Source organism: Achroia grisella, unplaced genomic scaffold (genome assembly GCF_030625045.1).
Source record: "Achroia grisella isolate CSIRO2021 unplaced genomic scaffold, CSIRO_AGI_Agris_v1 utg517, whole genome shotgun sequence".
Taxonomy (NCBI): domain Eukaryota; kingdom Metazoa; phylum Arthropoda; class Insecta; order Lepidoptera; family Pyralidae; genus Achroia; species Achroia grisella.
The window spans coordinates 254913-279293 of record NW_026712910.1 but is presented as its reverse complement, the minus strand read 5'-3'; the positions used below and the strand labels follow the sequence as shown (position 1 = coordinate 279293).

Here is a 24381-nt window from a genome sequence, read left to right as displayed (position 1 = left end):
CCATACGCCTATATGTATAGGACACTTAAAGAAAAACCGTAGTACGTCTCGAAACTTCTACTACTTTTCCTTCTGTATTTTTTATAAACAGAAAACAGTTACTTTAAGTTATAACTGTTAATTTTTACTTCTTTATTATATAACAAAATTTATCACATCATGTTACAATAGATCAAAGCTGTGTGCCGTTGCCGTTGCCATTGACGTCGACCGTTAAGATAATGATGCTGATAATGCGTCGCTTGTATTGAGCTTGGTTTTGTTGAAACTACAGAACCCAACACGTCGCGTCGTCTTTGAATTTTGTGATATTAAATTCCACAGGGACTTTGTTTCTTGTTATGTATGATATATGTACGTTTCAATTGTAAGGAATACCGCTTCAGACAATTATGTTATTAGAATTTGCAACTGTTAGATGTTATAGGCAGGAATATTGTGTTCTTTGATAGTGTAACCCTTGCTATGTCAAGTATGACGAATTAATATTCATATGAATGCAGTACACATGAGATTGTTTTGGAACAATGATGAATATGTAATTATTAAGTTCTGTCTTTGACCTGTTTTCAAGTTTATGTAGGGTAATAATTAAGGTGCTTGTCGCATGTGTATAAATATCAATTTGGTATCAATTAAAAATATGCTATATAAAGCTTGTGTTATGGGTACTAAATACCTGATACAAATACATAGATATTTTTTTCCGTAAATACATACAATTTATACATAGAAAAACTCAGACCAATACAATTAATCATACTCATGAATAAAAATGTTTGTGCCGTGCGTGGAATCGAACCCGTGACTATCGGAAGTAAGGCGGTGTGCTAAACCGGCAATGAGCCACCGAGGCCATCTATCGTCTATCTATTATACTACCCACAAATGAAATATTCAATAAATATATTTAGTTATGCTGATAGGAAAGCTATTGAGCTTATTACTAATAACTCAATTTGTTCAATACTGACATTTTGCATAAATCTGGTTTTAATATTTGCATATTCTTTGCGTATAACCTATATAAAGCAGAGAAAGGTTGTAATTTAATAGAAGGCGTTATTAAACTGGCTACTTGTTGTAGGCCAAGATAAGTTAACGGTAGACTTGCTGAAATACATAAGCAACTATCAAGTGTAATTACCAGCAATCGATAACGCAGAATTCCACTCATCTGAGACGACCAATTACACGATGCGGTTGTGATAATATCGAATTGTATCAAAGATTTTCTTTGATATTGATTTGGTTAAAAAACATTGCATTCAAGGTTGAAGATAATTTATTTGTAAAACATGTGTAATTACATAAACAGAAGTAGCACATGGATTTGTGACTCAAAAATAAATAATTGAAGTGTCAAAACATTATTTTTATCTTCGTAATAATATAAAAGTAAGAATATGTGTAATAAATAATAAATAAAAAGACTAAATTAATTGCTTCGCGAATAAATGCGCGAATTAGTAAAATGGATTAGATAGTGTGATTGGTGATGGGTGCTATGTTTTTTTTCTACAGCAGAAGACGAATAATAACATTTATTATGCAAACAAATAAGGTACGATTTATTGTTATTTGTGACCCAAGCGACACCGATTTAACTATACTGTCCGGTCAGACATTCCAAGCTATAGTGGATAGCAATTGCTACAAAACCGACTACGTTTGCACAAGGTCTAATATGCTCCTGTTTTGGGATTTATGACACCAAGACCTTGTTATTTGTAAGAAGGGAACGTCTACAAAACCACAAACTCTATTTTATTGAGTTTTTACTATGGGCAACAAATACAAATCTTGGTTAAAGAATCAGGGTAAACAAGACATTCTTTGTTGTATTTTTTTATACCACAGTGTTGGCCATCAAGCATATGACCTATTTGATGGTAAACGGTTATCGTATTTTATGGACGCTTGAAAACCAGGAGTGTGACGTGGTGTTGTTGACCCTTATGGAAACTTAATATACCCTTCGTGAATTCCTGAAAAATATAATCTTCGTTCTTTTTGAGATCCGCATTTGAATTATACCCGTATGGAATTATATATACACATATATTATGTGACACCCCTGGTGTTTAGGCATATGTATTACATATGTATATAAATTTTTTGTGTAAATACTTATACATTATTATACATATATATAACACCCAGATCAATAAAAACCGTCATACTTATGGCTCGTTTGTATCGTGCGAGGAAACAATCCGCGACCATCGAAATTAAACCGGTATGCTAAACTACCAGACCACCGGAGCCGTTAATATTATATGGTAAATATCTATAGTAAATATCTTTGCCCATGTCTTGCACATTATTTAACATTTTTATTTCGGAAATAATATACCAGGATACGAACTTTGAATATCAACTTATTTTAATATTTTCAACACAACACCAACTGTGAATAATGTCGGTAGTAAACATGTCGTGAATACGTTGCAAGGTGTAAAGATATCGGAAAATGCAATGTCGTCCACTACGTTTATCCCGGACCATATCGAACTTCATAACTTGGAAAGAATATAAAATTCTTCCTATTTAGTTCATTAAAGTCAGACCGATTCGATTGTTTACTTAATATTGCTTTCTATAACAATTAGGGTCGGCAGGCGTCCATTGGCTACGGTAACCGTTTACCATAAGAAGGGCTTTGTAGTTTCTTTGCTACCATCGTAGTATAAAAAGAACCATTTATAATAGTATAGAAAGATATCCATGTAAGGACATGAATAGCAAATACAATACAAATACAGCATACATGCCTCAGGTACTCATCATAAAATGTTACAACAATTGAAGGGATTCGTATTACTATACATGATTTATCCCGAAACAGATTAGACTAAAAGTTGTCAAAAACTAAAACTAGTAATTAGAAGTAAAAGCATTATTTGTAAGGTAATTGAAAACTATAACGTCAATCGAATAGATTATACACAGATCGAATGTTTGTTGGCGGATAACACGAAATTGTAGTTGTCTAAAATTAATTTTATCTCCACTATTGTGCCAATCTGTTGAAAACAAGTTTTGTAGTGGTAGTTAGTTATAGTTTCTGGAAAGTCTTTCTAGACAAGTTGTATTAAATTGATGTTTCACGTAGATGTTCCTAGACTAAATCTACTTGTAACTGTCCTCTTGTTTGAATTATATCTTTGATGCTGGTTTTAAGGTCACTACTATAATCTGTACTATTAAGTATATGTCGATATATTTCATAGTTACGGAGTAAAACTCTTTTGTTCCATTTGTAACTTCGTCAATTAATTTTAATATATATTTTTTGTTATGTTAATTTACGTTGTAGCTGTTTTGTCAGACAGATTCAAATTTTATGTGGAGAAAAGTGCAACTAATCTGGATAACGGCGACAAATACCGCTTATGTGAAAGACAGTGACTAATTGACATGCTTTTAAATTCTAAACTTGCGCCACTTACGAGATTGCACATTTGTGAAGTTAATATTATTTGGCCGTACACTTTACTGATGATTATATGGTAAGAGAGTATATTTTCTAAGTTAAAAAACATTATCGTTAAACTAAGGACTAAAGACTTTCTCTGTGAGGCTATTAATGGAAAACTGTGAACTTATTTTTAAAAGAGATAGAACAGACTTTTAGCGCTGAAGCTACATTTATTATCAAAATTAGATTAAGTATGAAGCTTCAGAAAATCTTTATAAAAGAATTACGTAATTAAGTCGATGACATTATATTTGAGATTACTCTATATAGATAGGTATCATCACTAAATTACTTGTTTCACTAGTACGTATTCGAGATTTAGCAGCTGGTTTTCGGTTTCTTTTTTTTTAATAACGGTAAAGCTGATAATACTAACCGATGTGGAGTAATATATTTTTCTTTCGAAAAAAAAATGTGTTATCTATTCAACTTTATATACAAAATCATTTGTATGTATAATAATAATCCCTATCGAGATACGATAAGCATTTAATAACATACCCTTAATTATATATAATGAGTTGTTTTCTTATTGTTTCTCTTCGTCTGGTTGGAACACCCCAGATGTGTTTTAAGAAAGTGGTAGATAGTCTAATATTTGTTACTGTTTTTTATTTCACTGTATAATAATCCCTTGAAATGAAAATCGAGAGATGAACGAAATTATTCTCTTTCACTTTGTATAAAAAATTGACCAGACACTTTTTATATTTGTTATAATATTTTCAAATACAAATAGAACATATACCCTATCTAATAGAAGAAAAATATGACTATTGATAATAGTATGCATTTTCATTTGTATGGAATATATGTAAATACATAATCGGGGGCAGTCTTTATATTAGCACAATTCCACAATTAGCGTTGAGACATAAGGTGAGTGACAGACGTGACATCAATAGCTGCCAAACTCTGCCTAATTATACCACCTACAGGACGACATTATAATTCTTTAATATATACATATATGTGTGGGTTTAATCAACCTTCATCATTCATTTAATGCTTTGTTACACAACTAAACAAAAGGTTTACCTCGATTATTATTTGGGGCAAGTATTCTTGTTTTCATGTCCTGTTCAGCGATTTGGCTTTTATTGTACTCACAATGTGATCAAAATCCGTAACGCACAATATATAAGAGGTTAATCATATGGCTATTAGTGTACATTTAATCGGGTAACTATTTTTTTCTGTTAGTATAAATCAGTCAATACATATACATATGTGAAATCAAATATATCAATTGGTTAATCAATTTCGACTCATTGTCAATATACGTAATAATAAATGTTTGCGTCAATCTAATTTTTAATTTAAAATTAATGTAATCTTTATAACAGAAAAATATCTAAATGTAGATAAATAAAGATTTTCATAATATACCTACTGTAGATAATTTGATTGTTAAAAATATATCTCTTATATCTCTAAAAATTGGCAACTCTATCTATTCAGTTCATTTACTGCATAAATTGTGCGGCCGTACCATGTTTAACTCACAAAGATATCGTTTCTGGTCCTAGGCATTTTTATTCATAGATATAATTTATGTTTTTCTTTATTTATTTAGAAATAAGAGGACCAAACAGATTTGTTTGAATTTAAATATTTTGCAATTAATTGTTTTTGACTAAAGTGACTAAAGGGAGAGACATACATAATTTTTTAGCATTCCATGGATTCACTGTATGGGTGCCGGATCTATCGTGTGGCAGACGGGGAAACTCAGGGCAATTGCGTGTGTGATCTGGGTGTAGATTTAAGGGGCTCTTTTGCTGACGTACATCAACACTCACCTTCACTGATCGTGTTTCTCTCCCTGCCCAGTCAAATCTGGTAGGAATCTGCCAATGGTGTTTTAGATAGACTTGTTCTAATTTAGAACTTACTGCAGTTCTAGACAGGCCAAGAAGTTTTAGAAGGTTGTTGAGAGAATAGCCTTTCAATCTTCGACCGCATTTAGACTAACCACATAGCCATTTTTTGTTAATTCATTTATAAGTTCGTAATATTTATTTGTTTTTATTGCATGGTCTTTAGGTGTATTTGGTATGTATTTTCCATGGTACAGTGAACTCTACCAGTATTTCACGTTTAATTTTTTCGAATATTTGAATATATATAGTCTAAATGATGACCTAATAAAAATTTTAAGTGGTAAAAATAATTTTAGAATATGGTTCGAAAGACGACAGATCATTACCTGCATAATACATATTAAGCTATACAGCTTAATATCTAAATAATAGAGTTTGTCACTATTTGTTTCTAAATTATTATGTAGGATAAAAAAGTACATGTATATTGGTAACGTTACGCATTTGCTTGGTAATGGTGTTACACTAATTAAATGGTTCGTTAGGAGACGAGGTACGTAGACTCACAAGTCACACGTGCTAATTTCAACTCTAAATTGACTCAATATGTCTGCACTGACGTTTGTTACATACCATGAATAGCGCCAAGCCTGAGCTTAGTTAGTATTAACTACGGAGAGATGAGTATTTAAAAATGTATGTGGATATCCTAACATTTATAGAAACTAGTAATTTTAGCCCTATAAGAAAATAAGGTATACAACAATACTTATATTATTAAAATATTTATAGAATATAAATAATATATATATAAGCTAAAGCTTGTACCCATAAGGGATATATAGAAAACACCTAGACAGATACAAACAATCTTAGTCATGAATACAAATGTTTGTAGCGTCGAGGAATTGAGCCCGCGACCATCGGAAGTAAGGCGGTGTGCTAAACCGTTAAACCACTGAGGTCATCATATTATACTTATAGTTATGTCTTCATTATATATATTTCTAAAGGATTCGATTTGCTCCAGACATTGTTGTCGATACTCAGATGCAGAGAGCATGAGTGTAGAGAAGTACGTACGAGAAGTTCTGTTTTTAACGACCGTATTAAATTTTTAAATAGATATCAGATACTTTACAATTTCATTTGTGCCTTCAGACTTCATCTTGGTGTTTATAACATTGTGAGGTTTAAGTATACACATATGTAAGCATAATTTTTATCATTTGATTTAATGTTACTCTGGTACTAAGTACTTACGTTACGTTTTTTTAAAAAAAAACGAAGATATTCTTAACCTGGTGCAGTGTGGTTCAGGATATTTTACTCATAATATCGTTTTTCAAAAATTACAATCAAAAGTACATGAGCGTTACAATTGAATAATGTTTTTTTAAATGAACGTTCCAATTATAGATTTAAAGTAAAAAAGTAAAGCAACGAAAAATGCTCACAATGGTTGCAAATCTATCAACTTCAACGTTATCAACTTAAGTAACATTTTTAAATGTCTCTTTTAGGATTTTCTATACAATTAATGTTCATATATAGTAACTACGTTTTCTTCACTTTTTTTTTTAGATAAAAGATAACCTATGTCCATCCTCGTGATATGTACAAGTGTCTCATTTTAAATTTCAATAAAATCCATTCAGTCCAGTAACACGCACAGGCAGACAGCAACAAATGTTGAATCCACATTTACTGAGTGGCGAGGACGTAAACGTTATGAATTAGCACATAATTTTGTCAATGATTGGTTAAACGAGAAACGGTGTGATTGCACAAGTCGGCTGCGGCTCTGCTTGTACCGCACATGGGAGGCAATTTCCTTACGGTAATTATGCGGCAGTTAATCTACACGCTCGTACATTTTCCACTCGTACGCTCATGAGATGATATTAAAGGAAGCTATCAAATATACGAGTACATATACAGAATTAATCATAAAGGATAGCATATAATAAACTGAAATCTTCTGAACGATATAAGAAACTAAAAAATTCTATAGGTACTAATATAGTGGGAAATTAAAAAATATATATTTAAACCTTCGTCGTACATACCCAGGAAAATAGTTTGGTTTTACAATACTCACATCGCCAAAAATAATTTATTTTATTTATTTATTTTAATATCTTTAATGCACGTCATACATAGGTAAAAAGTACATATGGCGGACTTAACACCTAATGGCATTTTCTACCAGTCAACCATGAGTTGTGCAGAGATAAGTTGTTGTGCAGAGATAATTGTTAATAATGCTCACTTTATACCCGGCTTTTGACTTCATTTTCATATCCTTTAAGACTAACCTTATTATTTCCAAACAAAGCATTGAAAAATAAAATATAGTACAAAGCATGTTTTAAAAATGGTTATGTTTTTTCAGTTTATCAAAAAAAATTAAAAAAACATATATCTTATAAAATAATTTTGGATAATGTAAATTATAGTAGATTAATTTGTTTTATGCATTAATTACATAAAAATACAAAATTCAGGGGATGACAAATTGGATACACCACCTGCAAATGACGGCAACTCAGCATTCGCTGTTGTAATGGTATTTCCATTCGTGATTATACTTCTGATTCAATTAAATTGAAATTTACTTGTTATTGGATAAACACGGCTTTAAATAGTTATTGGATAGTTTGTAATCTCATTGTAGGAACGTTGCCGTGACTTCAAATTGTCAAAACTCAATGTGTGTAACATGTAGAAAATATTTATAATAATAGAACACTATTTGTATTAAGCATCTTGAAATCCTATTAAAATTGTAAATTATATATAATTGAAATTTTGAATTTATGTAAAAGGAATAATAAATATATATATATTTTTATTTATTATTTATAAATATAGAAGAATTTACTATGAACAGAAAAATAAGCAAGTTGTTTATGAGATATTTTGGTTTTACGATTTCTTAACAAAACAAATTAATAGGAAGCATAGTAAGCTGACATTCTCCTCTGTTGACATACTCTCTATATTCATGACTGCTATGCCATATGGGATGATCAAAGGTAATCGCGTCTATTACCTATATTTACATTTTGCTTAGTCGCGAGAAACAGCTTCCGTTTATTCAACTAATCATCATATTGATTTATATAAAAAAATTAAGCAGAATTTTTTACCGGAACATATTTCCAATTTCCGCGTACAAATGTAAAAGAAATTTTTACCTCGTAATATCAATACTACATCGTATGCAAAACAGACTTGTCGAGTCATCAAGTTCGCGATGCGGAACCGTCAAGCAAGGTCATTAGAAAATAAAACCGCAAAGAAATCAAACTATGTATGTGAAATCATTTCACGACACGTTCGTTGTGTGAGTCATGACCTAGCTCAATGGACGGTCTCAAATATCCATATATAAACCAGTTATACCAAGCTAGTCCATCCATATTGAGATCGTAATATTATAGATAGCTTTTACTTATTTATAGTACTTTAAATATGCCTTTGAATTTATTAGTTTGCGAAAATCATCAATCGTACAAATCATACGTTCTATGCTATAAGTAGAATATTCGTGAATGATTGGACACCTGCAGATATTACTACCAACTTTAAATAATATTAACAATTAAAAATTTTGTTAAACAAAAACGTCATCTCATGATTAAACACAAATATTTATTCAGAGTTATAATATTTTTTGTATCTTATACTTTATTATTATCTTATATATTCTTAGATTACCTGTAAGTACTAAGTCCAGTACATTTGGAATACTACTATACTATTGAAATGTAAGATTTATGATTTATATTTGACCCCATTCAATTTGGCCCTAACAAGTATACCTAAGTATATGGTGAAACCGCTATTCACGAACTTGGCGGGTCGTTCTAACGTGTATAACTAATTTGTGGTATATTAACATACAGACGTTAGTTCGATGTACCCAAAGACACCCATGACAATAATTGCACAAGTTAACCGTAGGCGTAGTCTAAAAGTTTGTTACGACAAAGAAAATTGCATCAGGCATTGTTTTAAGTAACAACAATTATGTGAAAAAAATGTATATTCAAACAGATCTTCACAAACCACATTGCACTATTATATGAATTAAGAAATAATATTTAGTTGACATGGATTTCATAAGGTAGTAATAAAATAATTTTCGTTGAATTCCAATTCTAATTACTAAATGCCAATATTTGCTAGCTAGTTATGCTTTCATGCACCTTTTGGAATGGGATACAATACAGCCTATTTATTAAATCGACCAATCGGGGTTACACTAACGAAATCGCTCTCTCTGTATTTATTTTATCAATACTAATATTGTGCATGTGAAAGCGTGTTTGTTTGTTACCTCTTGTTGTACTTGAACAATCCTTATTTCGTTTATATTTTAGTGTAAAGAAAACAGTGTTCAAACAAATCAATTATCTATATCTAACCTATAGTTAAAAATTGATATAGAGGAAGTATTTAGGTTGAGGTCGCCGTAGCCTATATTTTATCCTTGTCAATCAATATGTCACAAGGAAACACGCTACATGACATTCCAGATAAAGATATACCATTAAGAATATCGGTTTTATATTTCTACACAATGTAATTTCAAAAGGGAATTAGGTTGGAATTTTCTTAATAGGTTTTCTGATTGCAATAGCTCTAAGATCTCTTACAGTGCTCCCACTCATTTATATTACATTGTTTTAGTCCACCCACTCTACATATTCCACATCTAAGGTTGGGAAACTTCGAAGTTTGTGTCATTCCCTATTAATATAAACCTGTCAACAAGTTGATGGTCCCTTGACACTTTAAAATACCAAGTGAGTCATCTTTCCGAGGTCATCAAGTAAACATATACGAATATTAAGAACTTGATATGTTTGAAATGGGATCTTTAGATAAGAAACTATTTGGGAGGGTTTCAGAAACATCTACCTAAAATGTATAACCGTTTAATGTTGAGTCCCAAAAAAAGTCTAATATTTATTTATTTATAAATACCCTGGTATAATATAATATTATAATAATATAATATTAGATTATACCAGATTATTCTTCTAGCAAGGAAAAATAAACTTACCGCTTGGACACGTGAAGAGATTCTGAAAAAGAACAAACAAAAAATTAGACAACAATTCTTAAGAAAATTATACTTTTTTAGATGAAAATTATAATTAAAATATGATATTATTACTATCAGTGTATTATAATTGTTCTTAACGGAGCAGGGAAAAGTTAATTCTTTGGTCCTTTGAGCTGGATAAAACAACTAATAAGATTGACATTAACTATTATAATGTTCATTAAGGCAATACTGTTATTGACTGGAGTAGAGGTAAACTATCAATTTCCTGCGTCTTTGCCACATAGCACATAAACGATATTACTAATTGGTAGCGTTGTTTCTTATATATTTCTTTATTTTATTAATTAGAAACATAAAAAAAGTCCTCTATCATAAAAAATATTAGTATAGACCAGTTACAGCTGTGATTTAAAACAGCTCTGTCAACACAGTGAAACTAAAACATGAACATGATTTTAGTTCGACCACATAACAGAATAGGCGAGCCTGCGGTTGCAGTACTGTTTTCCATTCGGAAATTGATATAGAACGCCGGTCGTGACCGAATGAAACATTTCGCGTGGTTGCCAAAGTAGGGAAAGTGAGTTAGCGAGGACACCGCTCTACCCGTGACCGGATAAAATACTACTCGATATGTTTGATTACTAATTTTTTTAGTAGGTTTTTTTTTATTATTTTGCATAATTAGATTGTAAGAAAAGGTCTTTGTGCCCTCTTTTTATAAAAAAAAAATATACATATAATATTGGTTTGGTGTAAAAAATATACAAATATTAAAGTTGCAACTAAAGCAAAGCGAGTACTAAACAATTATTAAAAATAATTAAATTTACATTTTTGTGAACTCATATATACATAGAAATAAATAAATAGCAGTTAATACAAATGGTTTTACTTATTAATTTAATGTTTGTATTGTCTAATCTACGCGCATCATAGTAAATAAAACCACGATATCGAGTGAATGCATTAATAGTAAGAAATTAAACATTTTCCATTTATTTGAGCATCTTGTGACTTTCCGAAATAGAACGATCAGTCCCGATATTTGTTCCATTTAGTTATTTACAAAACTTTGTGTACAAAACTGCAGTTCCCACTCGGCTTTAACTAAACATTTAGTTTAATATGCAATGGAGCAGGTAAAATAATAGTTACGTACTGGATTATTAATATTTACAATATTCAGTCCATAATTGACTTGGCATATTGAGTTTATTATTTAATTTTCCAGAGACCAAGTTAATATTTATTCGCAAGCTCAATTTGATATTGTTGCAATTATAACGTAAAATAATAAATAATAATAAAAGTAACGTTTTCAATTCAACCACGTTGATATAATATTTAAGTATTAAGTTTGATTTTATATAAATACAATTAAATAAATTAACAAATTTGGTTCAATAATGTATATGAATACATGATTAAACCAAATATATACATGAAATGTGGAAGAGACTTGTAAATAAAAACGTTTAGATCGTGTATATAAAGTATATATATACACCCTTAGTTTTTATCAGCAGTTGTCGGTTTTGGTACCTACACGTAGTTATCAATATATCGCAGATGTGCATAAATTAAATTAGATTCTGTACACGCTTCGTCTACTCAGCTTGGTTTGGTAGCATTTTGGTATACATGTACATGTTGATATATATATGGTTTAGATAAATACAAAAGTTTACTTGTTTTTAATTGACTTTGAAACAAAAATTAGGTCTGACAATAAAAGTTTTTATTAAAATCAGTATTATGCCGGGATTAGTGTTAAAGAAAATATAAATAGTAATAAATAAATGATTAACTATGTACAAAAGTAAATAATAGTACAGAGATAACTTGCTTGGTAATATGGTCTAATAAAATGTAATCAATTAAATCTATAGTGGTATATATATCGAGGTTTAATTGTTTTCTTTTACTCGTTGTAACTAGATTGCTATCGCCTTAGCAATATCCATTCATCTATGCTTGTTATAGTTACGCTTATAATTATTTTCATACAAAACACATAGTTATATTACAAAAATTATATATAAATGACCTTAATATTTTTTTAGGACCTCAATTTAAAAATAGCTTGTTAGAATATGTTCTATAATCTTTTCGCATAAATTGAGATATAAAAGTATAAATTATACACTTTCGTTTACATTAAATTATTAACTTAAATTCGCGCCTTTCAAACATGCTGAACATATTAAATTTATGATGTTGACTAAGTCATAATAATATTTTCTATTCACATTTACACTAAACGTAGTTAATGTTTAAATTTATTCAAGCCAGTTATTAAAGTAATTAAACAGCAATTAGGTAGCGCTTTTTTAGTTTCATTTCAGCCTTTGCGATTCTTTGATGAATCTTGAAGTGCCCATTTATATGTTAAATAGAATAACTTAGGGCTTACTTGACTTATTGCACTTTCGTAGTCTGGAGTTTCTAAATTAATTCCTCGAATTACGAATGAACATTTTTATGAATTTTTTAATGGTAATGGGATTATAAGCTTTGGATTTTTTAAATAATATTGCATTGAAATATATCACTAATCATCATCCAGTTTTTGCATTTAAATGGGGATAATAAACCTATTATCCCCTCTTAAATGTAAAAAGTTGATATGTCATAAAATGGCTGAGACTAAAAGATTTTATTTCTGACTGACTCCACGTGAAGGAGACACCGACAACTGAACTAAGTCATGACGATATATCATTATTTTATTAATGTATAAATGAATATTTAACATTAAAGAAAAATAACGCCACCATTTTAGTGGGATAACCTATTTTATTTAGTTTTTAGTTACTGGCTCTTTTAATTAGATATGCTTGATAAAGGTCCGAGTCGAACATGTTACATTCTCAAAAGAGTGTTCTCAGAGTTTTCCTAATATATGTTCCAAACTTTATAAAATCAAAATATAATCTAAATGTGTTCCTATTTCATAAGAAGTTTTAAAAACTATAGCTATTACCCGGCTTTGTTTTTTTTTTTTGAGGTAAAGTCTATATGTCGTCGTCATGGTACAATCTGTCTTCATCACAAATTTCTTTAAGATCCGAGTTACCATGGCGTAACGCCTGGTAAATTGCTGTGTGTGGCACAATAAGCTGACACCGCTACCAGGAACAGCAAATTACCACGAATCGGCACCTAACACCAATTATTAATTGTTATATTTTTACGGTAGTCTTGTTCGATCTTTAGACATAATTACACTTTTTGTACTTTAATAATTTCATTTGTTTTAATTAAATAAAATATATTTTTAAAAGGCAAATATCGCCCGCCGTAACATAAGTGGCGCAGTCGGTAGGATCGCAGCACTCTAGGACTTTGAAAATAAAAGTCCTCGCGCGAATAGACTCTTCGTGTGTTGAGAACTAGAGTGAACGGTGCTAATCGTAACTATCCGCGATCTCATAATAAGAACTATAACGGCGGCATATTGAAGACTTGCGGGAATCCGGAAAATTGAAGACCTGTGATCGACGAGACCCGAAACGGAGATGCAGAAGATGCTGTGTTGGTGAGTACTCTATTACTTTCCAAGTACATCCTATGCTCTATTTCCTTTCGTATTTAATTATAAGTGAACTTTAATGTGTATCTGTCTATAGGCTCGTATCGCTATAGATTTCACAAGTCAATTTAAAATCAATTGAATTCTGTGTGTATACACGTATTAATAGTAGTATAGTTATTATCATAAATATAAAATATTATTAAAATGGAGTTCGCAGCCGACTATAAGATGATTACTGACCTCATGCCCAAATACGATGGGAACCCTAAAAGATTAAACTTTTATTTAAGAGAAGTTGATAATTTAATGGGACTTATCCACCCAACAGCGGATGCAGGCTCTCTAGCTATAGTTTGTCTTATAAAAAGTCGCCTTAGTGGTGCGGCGATTGACGCGATAGCTTATAGGAGTCATTAAACAGTTGGCCCGATATAAAACGCGTTCTGCTAACACGTCTAGGAGAACCTAGGAACGAGATTCAAGTTATGCAAGAGCTCACACGTATCCGTCGGAATAAAAACGAGGATGCGGAATCCTTCGGTAAAAGGATTAGGGACCTTTTAGATACTCTGTATATGGTTGGGCAACACACCGACAAATCGTACTATGAGAAAATGGCTATTGAGCAATATATCAGTCAATTGGACTTCCATATATCAATAGGCGTAAGAATTATGATGCCAGGTACATTGGAACTTGCAATAGTAACCGCACGACAGGAGGAGACGAAATCAGTTACTTATAAGAATAATTCTAGTTTTAATTCCCAAAACCAACAGCAAAAAGCTACAAAAATAGATAATTATAAACCTAATAATTTTCCACGTCAATTTCATGGTCAAGTAGGTACACCATTCAATTTTTCAACGCAGCCACATTTTTCATGACAAATGCCATTTAATCAATATGTACCTCAACAAAATAATCTCAGCCCGGAACAACGGCAACAGCTAGTTAATTCATTATTACCCTGGAAGAATAGACCAATCCCCGGTAATTTTAAGCAAAACTCAGGCAACTTTAGGAGTAACAATAACCAGCAAAGACAGCCGAACGTTCCACAGCAACAGGTAAGTCCGAATCAACTTACATCTGACGTCACTATGCGATCGGTTAACAAACCGACACCTCCACAATATGCATATGAGGAATTATTCTACACTCCGTACGAAGGTAAGTCCGACACACCTCAGTATTATTGCAACCCGTTAGATTATTATTCCCCTCATGACGAACAGCATAACAATTACTACCCTAACACTAACTTAATAGAAGAACAAATTGAAACATCTCATATTTTTCCGAAACTCAGGACGAAGACGACCAGAGTTGATAAAACTAAACCACCAAGATAAAGATCATCTCCCGTACATAATAATCCCCGAGTTTAATGGAAAGTTTCTCTTGATTGATACTGGCGCCTCACGTTCTATGATATCGCCCGATGTCATTCAATACGCGAAACTCGAACAATGCATCGATTACGAACCATTCGAGGTAAAGACAGCTCACGCGGTGACGCAACATGCATATGTCGCTCATTTGCCCCTACCATCAGTCTTTAACTCGAACATCACTCACAAATTTCTCATTTTCGAGTTTGACAATAAATATAAAGGATTAATTGGATTAGACCTATTAAAATCACTCTCGAGTAATATCGATTTAAAAAATAAAATACTTCGCACCCATACTACTGACATACCAATTTATTTCGATTACCCCAAAAAGAATATTCGATTAGAACCGATGTGCCAAAAAATAATTAAAATTAAATGTAACTACACAGACGGACAGTATATCCATGACGAGTACAGTTGGACACCCGGTTTAGTATCTCCCGCGGCGATAGTTAAGGTTCATAATGGGACATTCCTAACATCAATCATTAATTCAAATACAGAAAAGAAAATTATTACAAACAAATCCCCAATCGAATTACAACCATATAAGCAAAATGAAAAACCGATTCATTATTCATATTCAATGCAAAGTAATATAAATATTGATAAAGAACTATGTGAAAATTTAAAGAAAATTCGATCTAGCCATATGAACGAAGAAGAGGAACGTGAGATAACTAAATTGTGCTATCAGTATAGAGATCTATTTTATTCCGAAAACATCCCTTTAACCTTCACTCACGCTGTTAAACACGAACTAAGATTAACTGACGACACCCCGATTTTTGTACGTAGTTATAGACAAGCCCCACAACAAAGATTAGAAATTAAATCCCAAATCGATAACCTTATGAAACAAGGCATTATCCGCGAAAGTATATCACCATGGTCATGCCCTGTTCACATAGTCCCTAAGAAGCCTGACGCTTCGGGCAAAGTCAAGTGGCGATTAGTCATTGACTATAGGCGACTTAATGATAGGATTATTGAAGACAAATATCCTTTGCCGAACAATAGCGATATACTCGATAGACTAGGACGTGCACAGTACTTCAGTACAATAGATCTAGCAAGTGGGTACCACCAGGTAGAAATGCACTCTCGTGATATTGAGAAAACAGCATTCTCAACAGAAAGGGGACATTTCGAATTTTTAAGAATGCCGTTTGGTCTCAAAAATGCTCCAAGTACATTCCAGAGACTAATGGATCATATTTTACGTGGACTCGATAACGTCTTTACATACTTAGATGACGTTATAATAGCTTCTACGTCACTACAAGAGCACATGAATAAATTAAAACAAGTATTTGATCGTTTAAAAACTCATAATCTCAAAATTCAACTCGATAAATCAGAATTTTTACAGAAACATGTACAATTCTTAGGACATGAACTAACAGCCGACGGACTTAAACCTAATAAAGATAAAATAAAAGCTGTTTTAAATTTCCCTATCCCAAAAACACAGAAGGACATTAAGTCTTTCCTCGGTTTAGTTGGTTATTATAGAAAGTTCATTAAAGATTTTGCTAAATTAACAAAGCCTATGCCTATTTGTTTAAAAAAAAATCACAAAGTTACACATACACCTGAGTTCATAGATGCTTTTAATAAATGTAAACAAATACTAACCAACGACCCACTCTTGCAATTCCCCGACTTTGACAAGGACTTTATACTTACCACAGACGCATCAGACTTTGCTCTCGGAGCAGTCCTCTCTCAAGGCCCGTTAGGTTCAGACAAACCTATTGCATATGCATCTAGGACACTTTCTTAAACAGAAACCCGCTATTCAACTATTGAAAAAGAGTTGCTAGCTATAGTATGGGCGGTAAAATACTTCCGACCATATTTATACGGCCGTAAATTTACTATCTATACAGATCATACCATTAACATGGCTGATGTCCCTCAAAGACCCAAATTCAAAATTAACAAGATGGAGGTTAAAATATATATGATTATAAAGTATATACAAAAAGGGTAAACAGAACACTAATGCGGATGCTTTATCCAGAGCAAAAATATTTCATAATAGCATTGAATCCCTGCTAGTAAATTTCGATGACAACGATGACGACGAAATTATCCCACGTATATTTGAAAACGCACGTAGGGAACTTGAATCTGAAGCTGCTGAAGCTGACCCCCCTGAAACCCAAGTAAACCCTTTAAATGTACAGCCTACAATAAACCCACCTACAATACAAACACATACATCAACCGATAGCATGAGTACAACTTCATTTGAGCCAGGTCACCTCATATCTACCAAACACACACAACCAGATAACGACAATATAGGAATTCCAATTATAGAAGACGCTATAGAAAGACAGCAAAAACAATTCTACATAAGGTCCACTCCAGGATCTGTATATAGAGTAGAGGATAGGTCCACAAATTCTAAAACAACAATTAAAGATGTATTTATACCAATTAACAATACTGAACGCGAAATAATAAAATTCCTAAAAGAGCATACTGTAGCAGATAGAGTTTTTCACTGTTACTTTCTCGACGAAAACCTTTATTTAGAATTTTCAAAAATATACACCACAGTCTTTAATGAAAGAGGCCCAAAGTTATTTAGGTGTACAACCCGTGTCACATTAGTAGAAAATAAGACAGAACAACAAAATCTTATAAAAAAATATCACGAAGGTAAAAATATACATCGCGGTATTCAGGAAACGTATAAACATCTACGTAGAAATTATCACTGGCCGAACATGCTCCTATCAATTCAGGCTTTTGTAAATAAATGTGACATTTGTTTAAAAGGTAAATACGAACGCAACCCTTTAAGACCAACATTGATGAAAACGGAAACACCTACTAAACCTATGCAACACTTATTTATGGATCTATATTCTACTGGCGGAGGAACGTTTCTCACTATCATTGACAATTTCTCGAAGTTTGCGCAAGCTGTGCCCTTACAAGCCTCCAGCAGCGTACACGTTGCAGATGGCCTACTACAGATATTTGCTATACTAGGTTTGCCCCTAAAGATAACGACAGACTCAGACACTAAATTCGACAACGACATATTAAAAGAAATCTGTGCATCACATAATATAGACATACACTTCACTACCCCATATAACCCCAACTCAAATTCCCCTATAGAAAGATTCCATTCAACAATCGGCGAAATTATACGCATTCAACGCATGACTAACAAAGATGACACTATACAAACACTTATGAGATATGCAGTTATCGCATATAACAATTCCATTCATTCCACAACAGGTTATACTCCACACGAATTACTTTATGGACATACAGCGGCTAGAAACCCATTAGAACTCTACTATAACAAAGAGTTTTACCAAGACTTTGTACTTACACATAGGACAAATGCAGAAGCAGTGCAGCAGTCTGTGGCAGCCAATCTGTCTAAAAATAAAGAACAGGTAATAAACAAGCGAAATCAGGAAGCAGAGGAAATACGTCTGAAGGTAGGTGAAACCGTTTATAAGCAGGTGGCAAAAACAGCGAGAAATGACAAAACAAAACCAGTTTTTAAAGGCCCATATAAAATTATTCATTTACACCCTAACAATGTGGCTGAAATAATAGGTAACCACCCTAATTCCAAATCTATAAGAGTACATTTCAAGTTATTACGAAGACCCCACCTTGTTCCAGGACGATCATCTCCGGAGCCCTCATGCTCACATCAGCAACCACCGTGAAAATCACTCCCATTGATAACTCTAATGGTATACTTTTGCTAAAGCAGGGGTCAGTCCTTAGACAAATAGATACTTTTAACTTAGTATGTGCCTACAACATTAGTTATTTATATACAACTACATTAAAGCTGAGTTCTCTATATGCAAGTACCAAGTTTTATGATGATAAGATAATTCCAGGAGAGTTGCATAAATCGTATACAGATCAAATAGAGTATAAAATACAGATGATACAAAGCAAAATAATAGCTATTATACCCCATAGTAGAAGTACGACGCGGAATTTTTAACGGATTAGGTTCTTTAGTAAAAACAGTTACAGGCAATCTAGATTACGATGATGCAGTAAAAATAGAGCAACAAATTTCTAATCTCAATAATAAAATACATTCTATACAAGAAAAATCTATTGTAATAGCTCAAAAGACTATTGCAGAATTTGCGAATCAATTAGATAAGATAAATCAAAATCAAAATAGGTTAAGTTTAATTATACAAAATATAACGCAGCATTCTAATATAGTATTTAGGCAGTTTAGTTTATTACAAGTTCATATACAAATAGATTTTAGTTTACAGTTAATATTAGATAAGCTAATGATCTTAGAAGACGCTATGGCATTCGCACAAATAGGTATCATGCACCCCAGTGTAATAAATACTAAAAACTTAATTATTGAAATGTTAGATATGAAACGTAAATATAGCTTCAATCCCGTGGCACCGATCTATCTAGAAAATATTCACGAAATCGAAAAGTCTATAGAGGTTAAAGCTTATAGTACAGAACAATCATTAAATTTCATTTTAGAAATACCCTCAGTAGAAACAGCTACCTATGACCTTATCCATATGTATTCTATTCCTAACAAAGACAACCTTACCATTATTCCCAAATCCAAATACCTAGTACTTGGAAAGGGAGAGTACACGTACATAGATGATCGCAGCATCACCGAAGACGTACACATCTGCAAGCAGTTGTTACTGAAATCCTTACAAGACGCTGGAGATTGTATCACAGCAACAATAGAACATAAAATCAACCACGAATCTTGTCCATACGCAAAAATGATGATAAAGAAGGGAAAGTTACAAAATATTAGTCCTAGTAGCTGGCTTCTTATCACCAACACTCAAGAGGTCCTGATAGCAACATGTGGTACTGAAATAACGTATCACACCCTCAACGGAGTACATCTCATCGCAATCCCCAACGAGTGTTACGTGCAAGTTTTAAATAAAACTCTACAAACTCATAGCAATACTGTAATCATTGAAGACATTATTCCATTACCAAAGCAGGAGGCAATAAGAACAGATGAAATTCAAGCAAAAATACAACTAGAAGACATCTCCTTAGACAATATACATGAACTCATAAAAACAGCGCATTATATACAAGATGATGTGGATAATAATGAGACTTTCATATCACTAAAACCAAGTTGGACTACCATCGCCCTATACCTCCTTGGGTTAGGCTATTTGAGCTGGAAATTAATTACATATATAACTACCCGAAGGAAGAAGATGGCCGCAGACCAGATTGCTAGACCATCCCCGCAGAAGAACAGCGAGACGCGGTTCTATCTAAAGGAGGGAGGAGTTACCATGGCGTAACGCCTGGTAAATTGCTGTGTGTGGCACAATAAGCTGACACCGCTACCAGGAACAGCAAATTACCACGAATCGGCACCTAACACCAATTATTAATTGTTATATTTTTACGGTAGTCTTGTTCGATCTTTAGACATAATTACACTTTTTGTACTTTAATAATTTCATTTGTTTTAATTAAATAAAATATATTTTTTAAAAGGCAAATATCGCCCGCCGTAACATAAGTTCCGTTCAGCCGTTATTTGTGTAAAGATAACAAACACTCTGAAAGTCTCTTTGCCTAAAGAGACTTTCAGATTTATAATATTAAAATGGATGACATTTTTGTTTAATAAAACATTCAAATTAAAAAAAACAAAGATTAAAAGCCAATTTTTATATATGTCTAGACATTATTTTGGTAACAATGCTTGTAATTGGTAGACTGCAAACAATACCTTACGAAAATACGTCTGCGCAATAACAGTATGTATGTATATTCAATAATCTACACTCTTTGTTTTGTTTACCATACAATATGTTCCGGTGATATGATTGAGAGACGAGACTGTACCGGAAATGTCTGTTGTACGCACAAACAGACAGCAAACTGTAATTCATCTATAAATTCTTAATTAATGGATATTGTTGTTTTATTGGGTCAATGTTTTAATGAGGCAATTCATAAGTATAATATATGTATTCCACAAGATTGTATTTAGATTATATTTTTCGTCTAGACAAGTAAATTAGTAAAAACTAAATTTAAATGTTTAGCGATATCCTAGCTATAATTATAATGAACCGGTTGTACGGTGTCTAACAGAATTATTTCTTTGAAGTCTACAAGTAGAATAATTCTATAAAAAAGTATATTAATTGAGTAAAGTTCGTATATAATCAATATGGGAAAAAACACTATTCAATACAGAAAGAATCTAATTTAGATAGATTATTTAAACAAAATCCAGTTAGTGTATGCTAAAAAATATACGTGAATTATGAACTTCCTTTTTTGGCAGTCAGTTGAATCTATCCCATTAAACTATTAACCAAACTTCGCTAGCTGCGATTGCCTTATAGCCAAAACGTTGTCGCATCAGAAATATTCAATTTAAGATAATTGCCAACTAGACTTGCCAAATCGGCAGCTAACTAATTATATGGCGTATGATAATAAAGCACTTAGAAAAAGGATCTTATAAATGTCAGCGATTAGGAACTTTGCCAAATATACGTCATCTATTTTATTATCTTAGAAAATATGTACCTCATAAATTATATTAGGTACGTAATGAAAAGAAGTCAAATAAACAATTAGGCTCGAATGCGATTAGGACTTGACGATACTGTATACGGCTTAATGACATAAAATTTAACAACATTCCAATGCGAAAATAGTAGAATTAGGATAATGTATTTTATTGTATACAGTAGCAATATAAATTCGTGTGGTTGTGTAAAAAATCTATTATATTTTGTTTATTCACCTCAAATACTACGTTCATGCTAAATTTTATTATTCAATTTCGTGGGTCGACCCACGATACACGTATCGTTCTAACTATAAAAAGGTTGTAATGAGGATGTGATTCCTTATGAATAAACTGGTAGCAGTTTTATCTACATTAACTATTCGAATATAGTGATGGTTACAAAAAACATTAATGACGTTTAGATAAGTACTCATACTTATACAATCTATTTATTACATCATGAGCACATGGCTGAATGCATTTAAACGAAATTTCACAATTGAGTAGGTCCAATTTTATCAGAATTGGTGATGCGAATCGTGAGATAAACTTAGAGCCTTCGATTGTATGAGGTCGTGTAGAAAACACAGGTCTTTGTTAATTGGTATTCAAGACCATTGATTGATCAACACAGCCCAAACTTTCAACTCTAGGAATATTACAATCTAGAATCCTTACCTAAAGAAACTTGAGTCTAGGAATATGAAATTTTGCAAAAACTCATTATATCATTTTAGTAACTAATAAGAGAGATGAGAGATGACATATGATTGGTTCTACGTGGGCAAAGTAATTGAACAAATAAGATAAGAGGCAAAATATATTAGTGCTCTGGAATGTTATCGTGAATGTCATATAATAACGTAATGTTCGTAGTGCTTTCATGTATATAGGCGATGATTATCATTTACCATCAGATGGGCCGACAGTGGTATTATATAAAAAAAGTTTCTCCGAATCTACGGAGCGTGACATATCCATAAAAAGTATAAAAAATTGCTCAAATAATAAATAATACAATGCAATAGCTAAACTAGATTTTAAAAGGCAATAATGGCTTTGACATTTTCACGAATGAATGGGGTTAGTTATTAATATAATGTGTGTTAAGTTAATTATATTTACCTCTGAGCTAGTGGGTGTGGCGGCTAGAAGGAGCGCGACGGCACACAGTGCCGTCCGACACCTTATCAACATCGTAGATCTGTGAACAAAATTAACGATTTTACTACATTTAGTACTTAGTACAGTTTTACTGAATAACAATAATTAAGACTTAGTATACGAAACTAAATTTCTATAGATATCGGCTACCGAACTTTAAAATAGGGCGAGCACAATGGATTCACAGAGATAGCAGTGCTACAGTTCTATGATTTTAATATTTGGTAATAATTGCGAGGGCCGAAGTAAATTTTAGTAATGGGAACTAGGGGCCACATGGTGAACAGGATTGTTAGTAATGTTGACTAATATTCCGATTACTAACAATGTACCACGTCAGGTTGACCTCACTCAACTCTCACTCAGGGGGCACCCCCGGGGGTGGTATGTAATGGTAAATTTACCACGATTGGCTAACTGACCTGAACTCATGCTCATCTTATCATTCTCAACTGGTGCTCCCCCAGCGTAACCCGTTAAGGCGGACGGGTGCATCATTCCATAAAAAAACTAGGGGCCGTATTTCTAGCAATGTACTATATCATGTAGACATTTCAGTAGTTAACCATCATGGTTCCTGGTAAATTCGTCAAGGCTTCATGCTTATCATATCTACGTCTAAGGGTATCAAGGCGTACTGTTCTTAATTGAAAATTACATCCATTTAGAAAACTTGATAAATACCTAACAAATAATATGAATTTAGGTCTTTAAAGACTCACTTTTTACTTAAGATAATGCAGAGATTAAATAAACTTGGTTACTGTGGTGTCATTCAGCTAGATAATACCCACGCAAAGTTCATATTTTATATAATATTTTAGTGGGAATGACAAACAAGCTGTGCCCTAATTCTGTTACTTACAAACTTTTGTTTTGCAAAGTTAGCGACTTTTGCGGTGGTTCTCGAGCCACTACAACCCCACATAAACCTATTGTCACAGAGTTTTGTCTGCCCGAAGTGGAATATAATGGAATAAATTAGTACACAGGTGTCATTAGGTGAATCAATTTCGTATACTGTGACGTAAGTCTTAAAGCAAAGTTTTTTATTTGTTTATACATTTATAGACATTTGCCATAACATATCCTCTATATATTAATGAATAATTAAATACTGATAATATAAGTGGCAATATTTCTAAGTTCAAGGACAGGAGACAATATTTATCAGATTATGAAAAAAAAATACAAGTATATTCTACACGAGCGAAGTCGCAAATAAAACGAGTTTATAATGAAAAACCTATCTAAAAATGTAAATAATAACTTTATGCTGTGTTAGAATTTTTTACAGTTTTATAACAATGAATTAAAAAGTTCA

At 32.3% G+C, this 24381-nt stretch overlaps 1 protein-coding gene across 1 annotated transcript in view; it reads right to left on the bottom strand.

Annotated features, from left to right (window-relative positions):
* The window catches only part of LOC131847299 (sushi, von Willebrand factor type A, EGF and pentraxin domain-containing protein 1), a 52546-nt gene extending 29456 nt beyond the window's left edge, over nucleotides 1–23090 (bottom strand). Inside the window, exons 1-3 of the mRNA XM_059196842.1 lie at nucleotides 23019–23090; nucleotides 20218–20220; nucleotides 10379–10400 (exon numbers count right to left, since the gene is read on the bottom strand). Coding sequence (XP_059052825.1) covers nucleotides 10379–10400; nucleotides 20218–20220; nucleotides 23019–23090 — 97 coding nt within the window. The remainder of the gene's footprint in view (nucleotides 1–10378; nucleotides 10401–20217; nucleotides 20221–23018) is intronic.
* Nucleotides 23091–24381: the final 1291 nt, after the last annotated feature.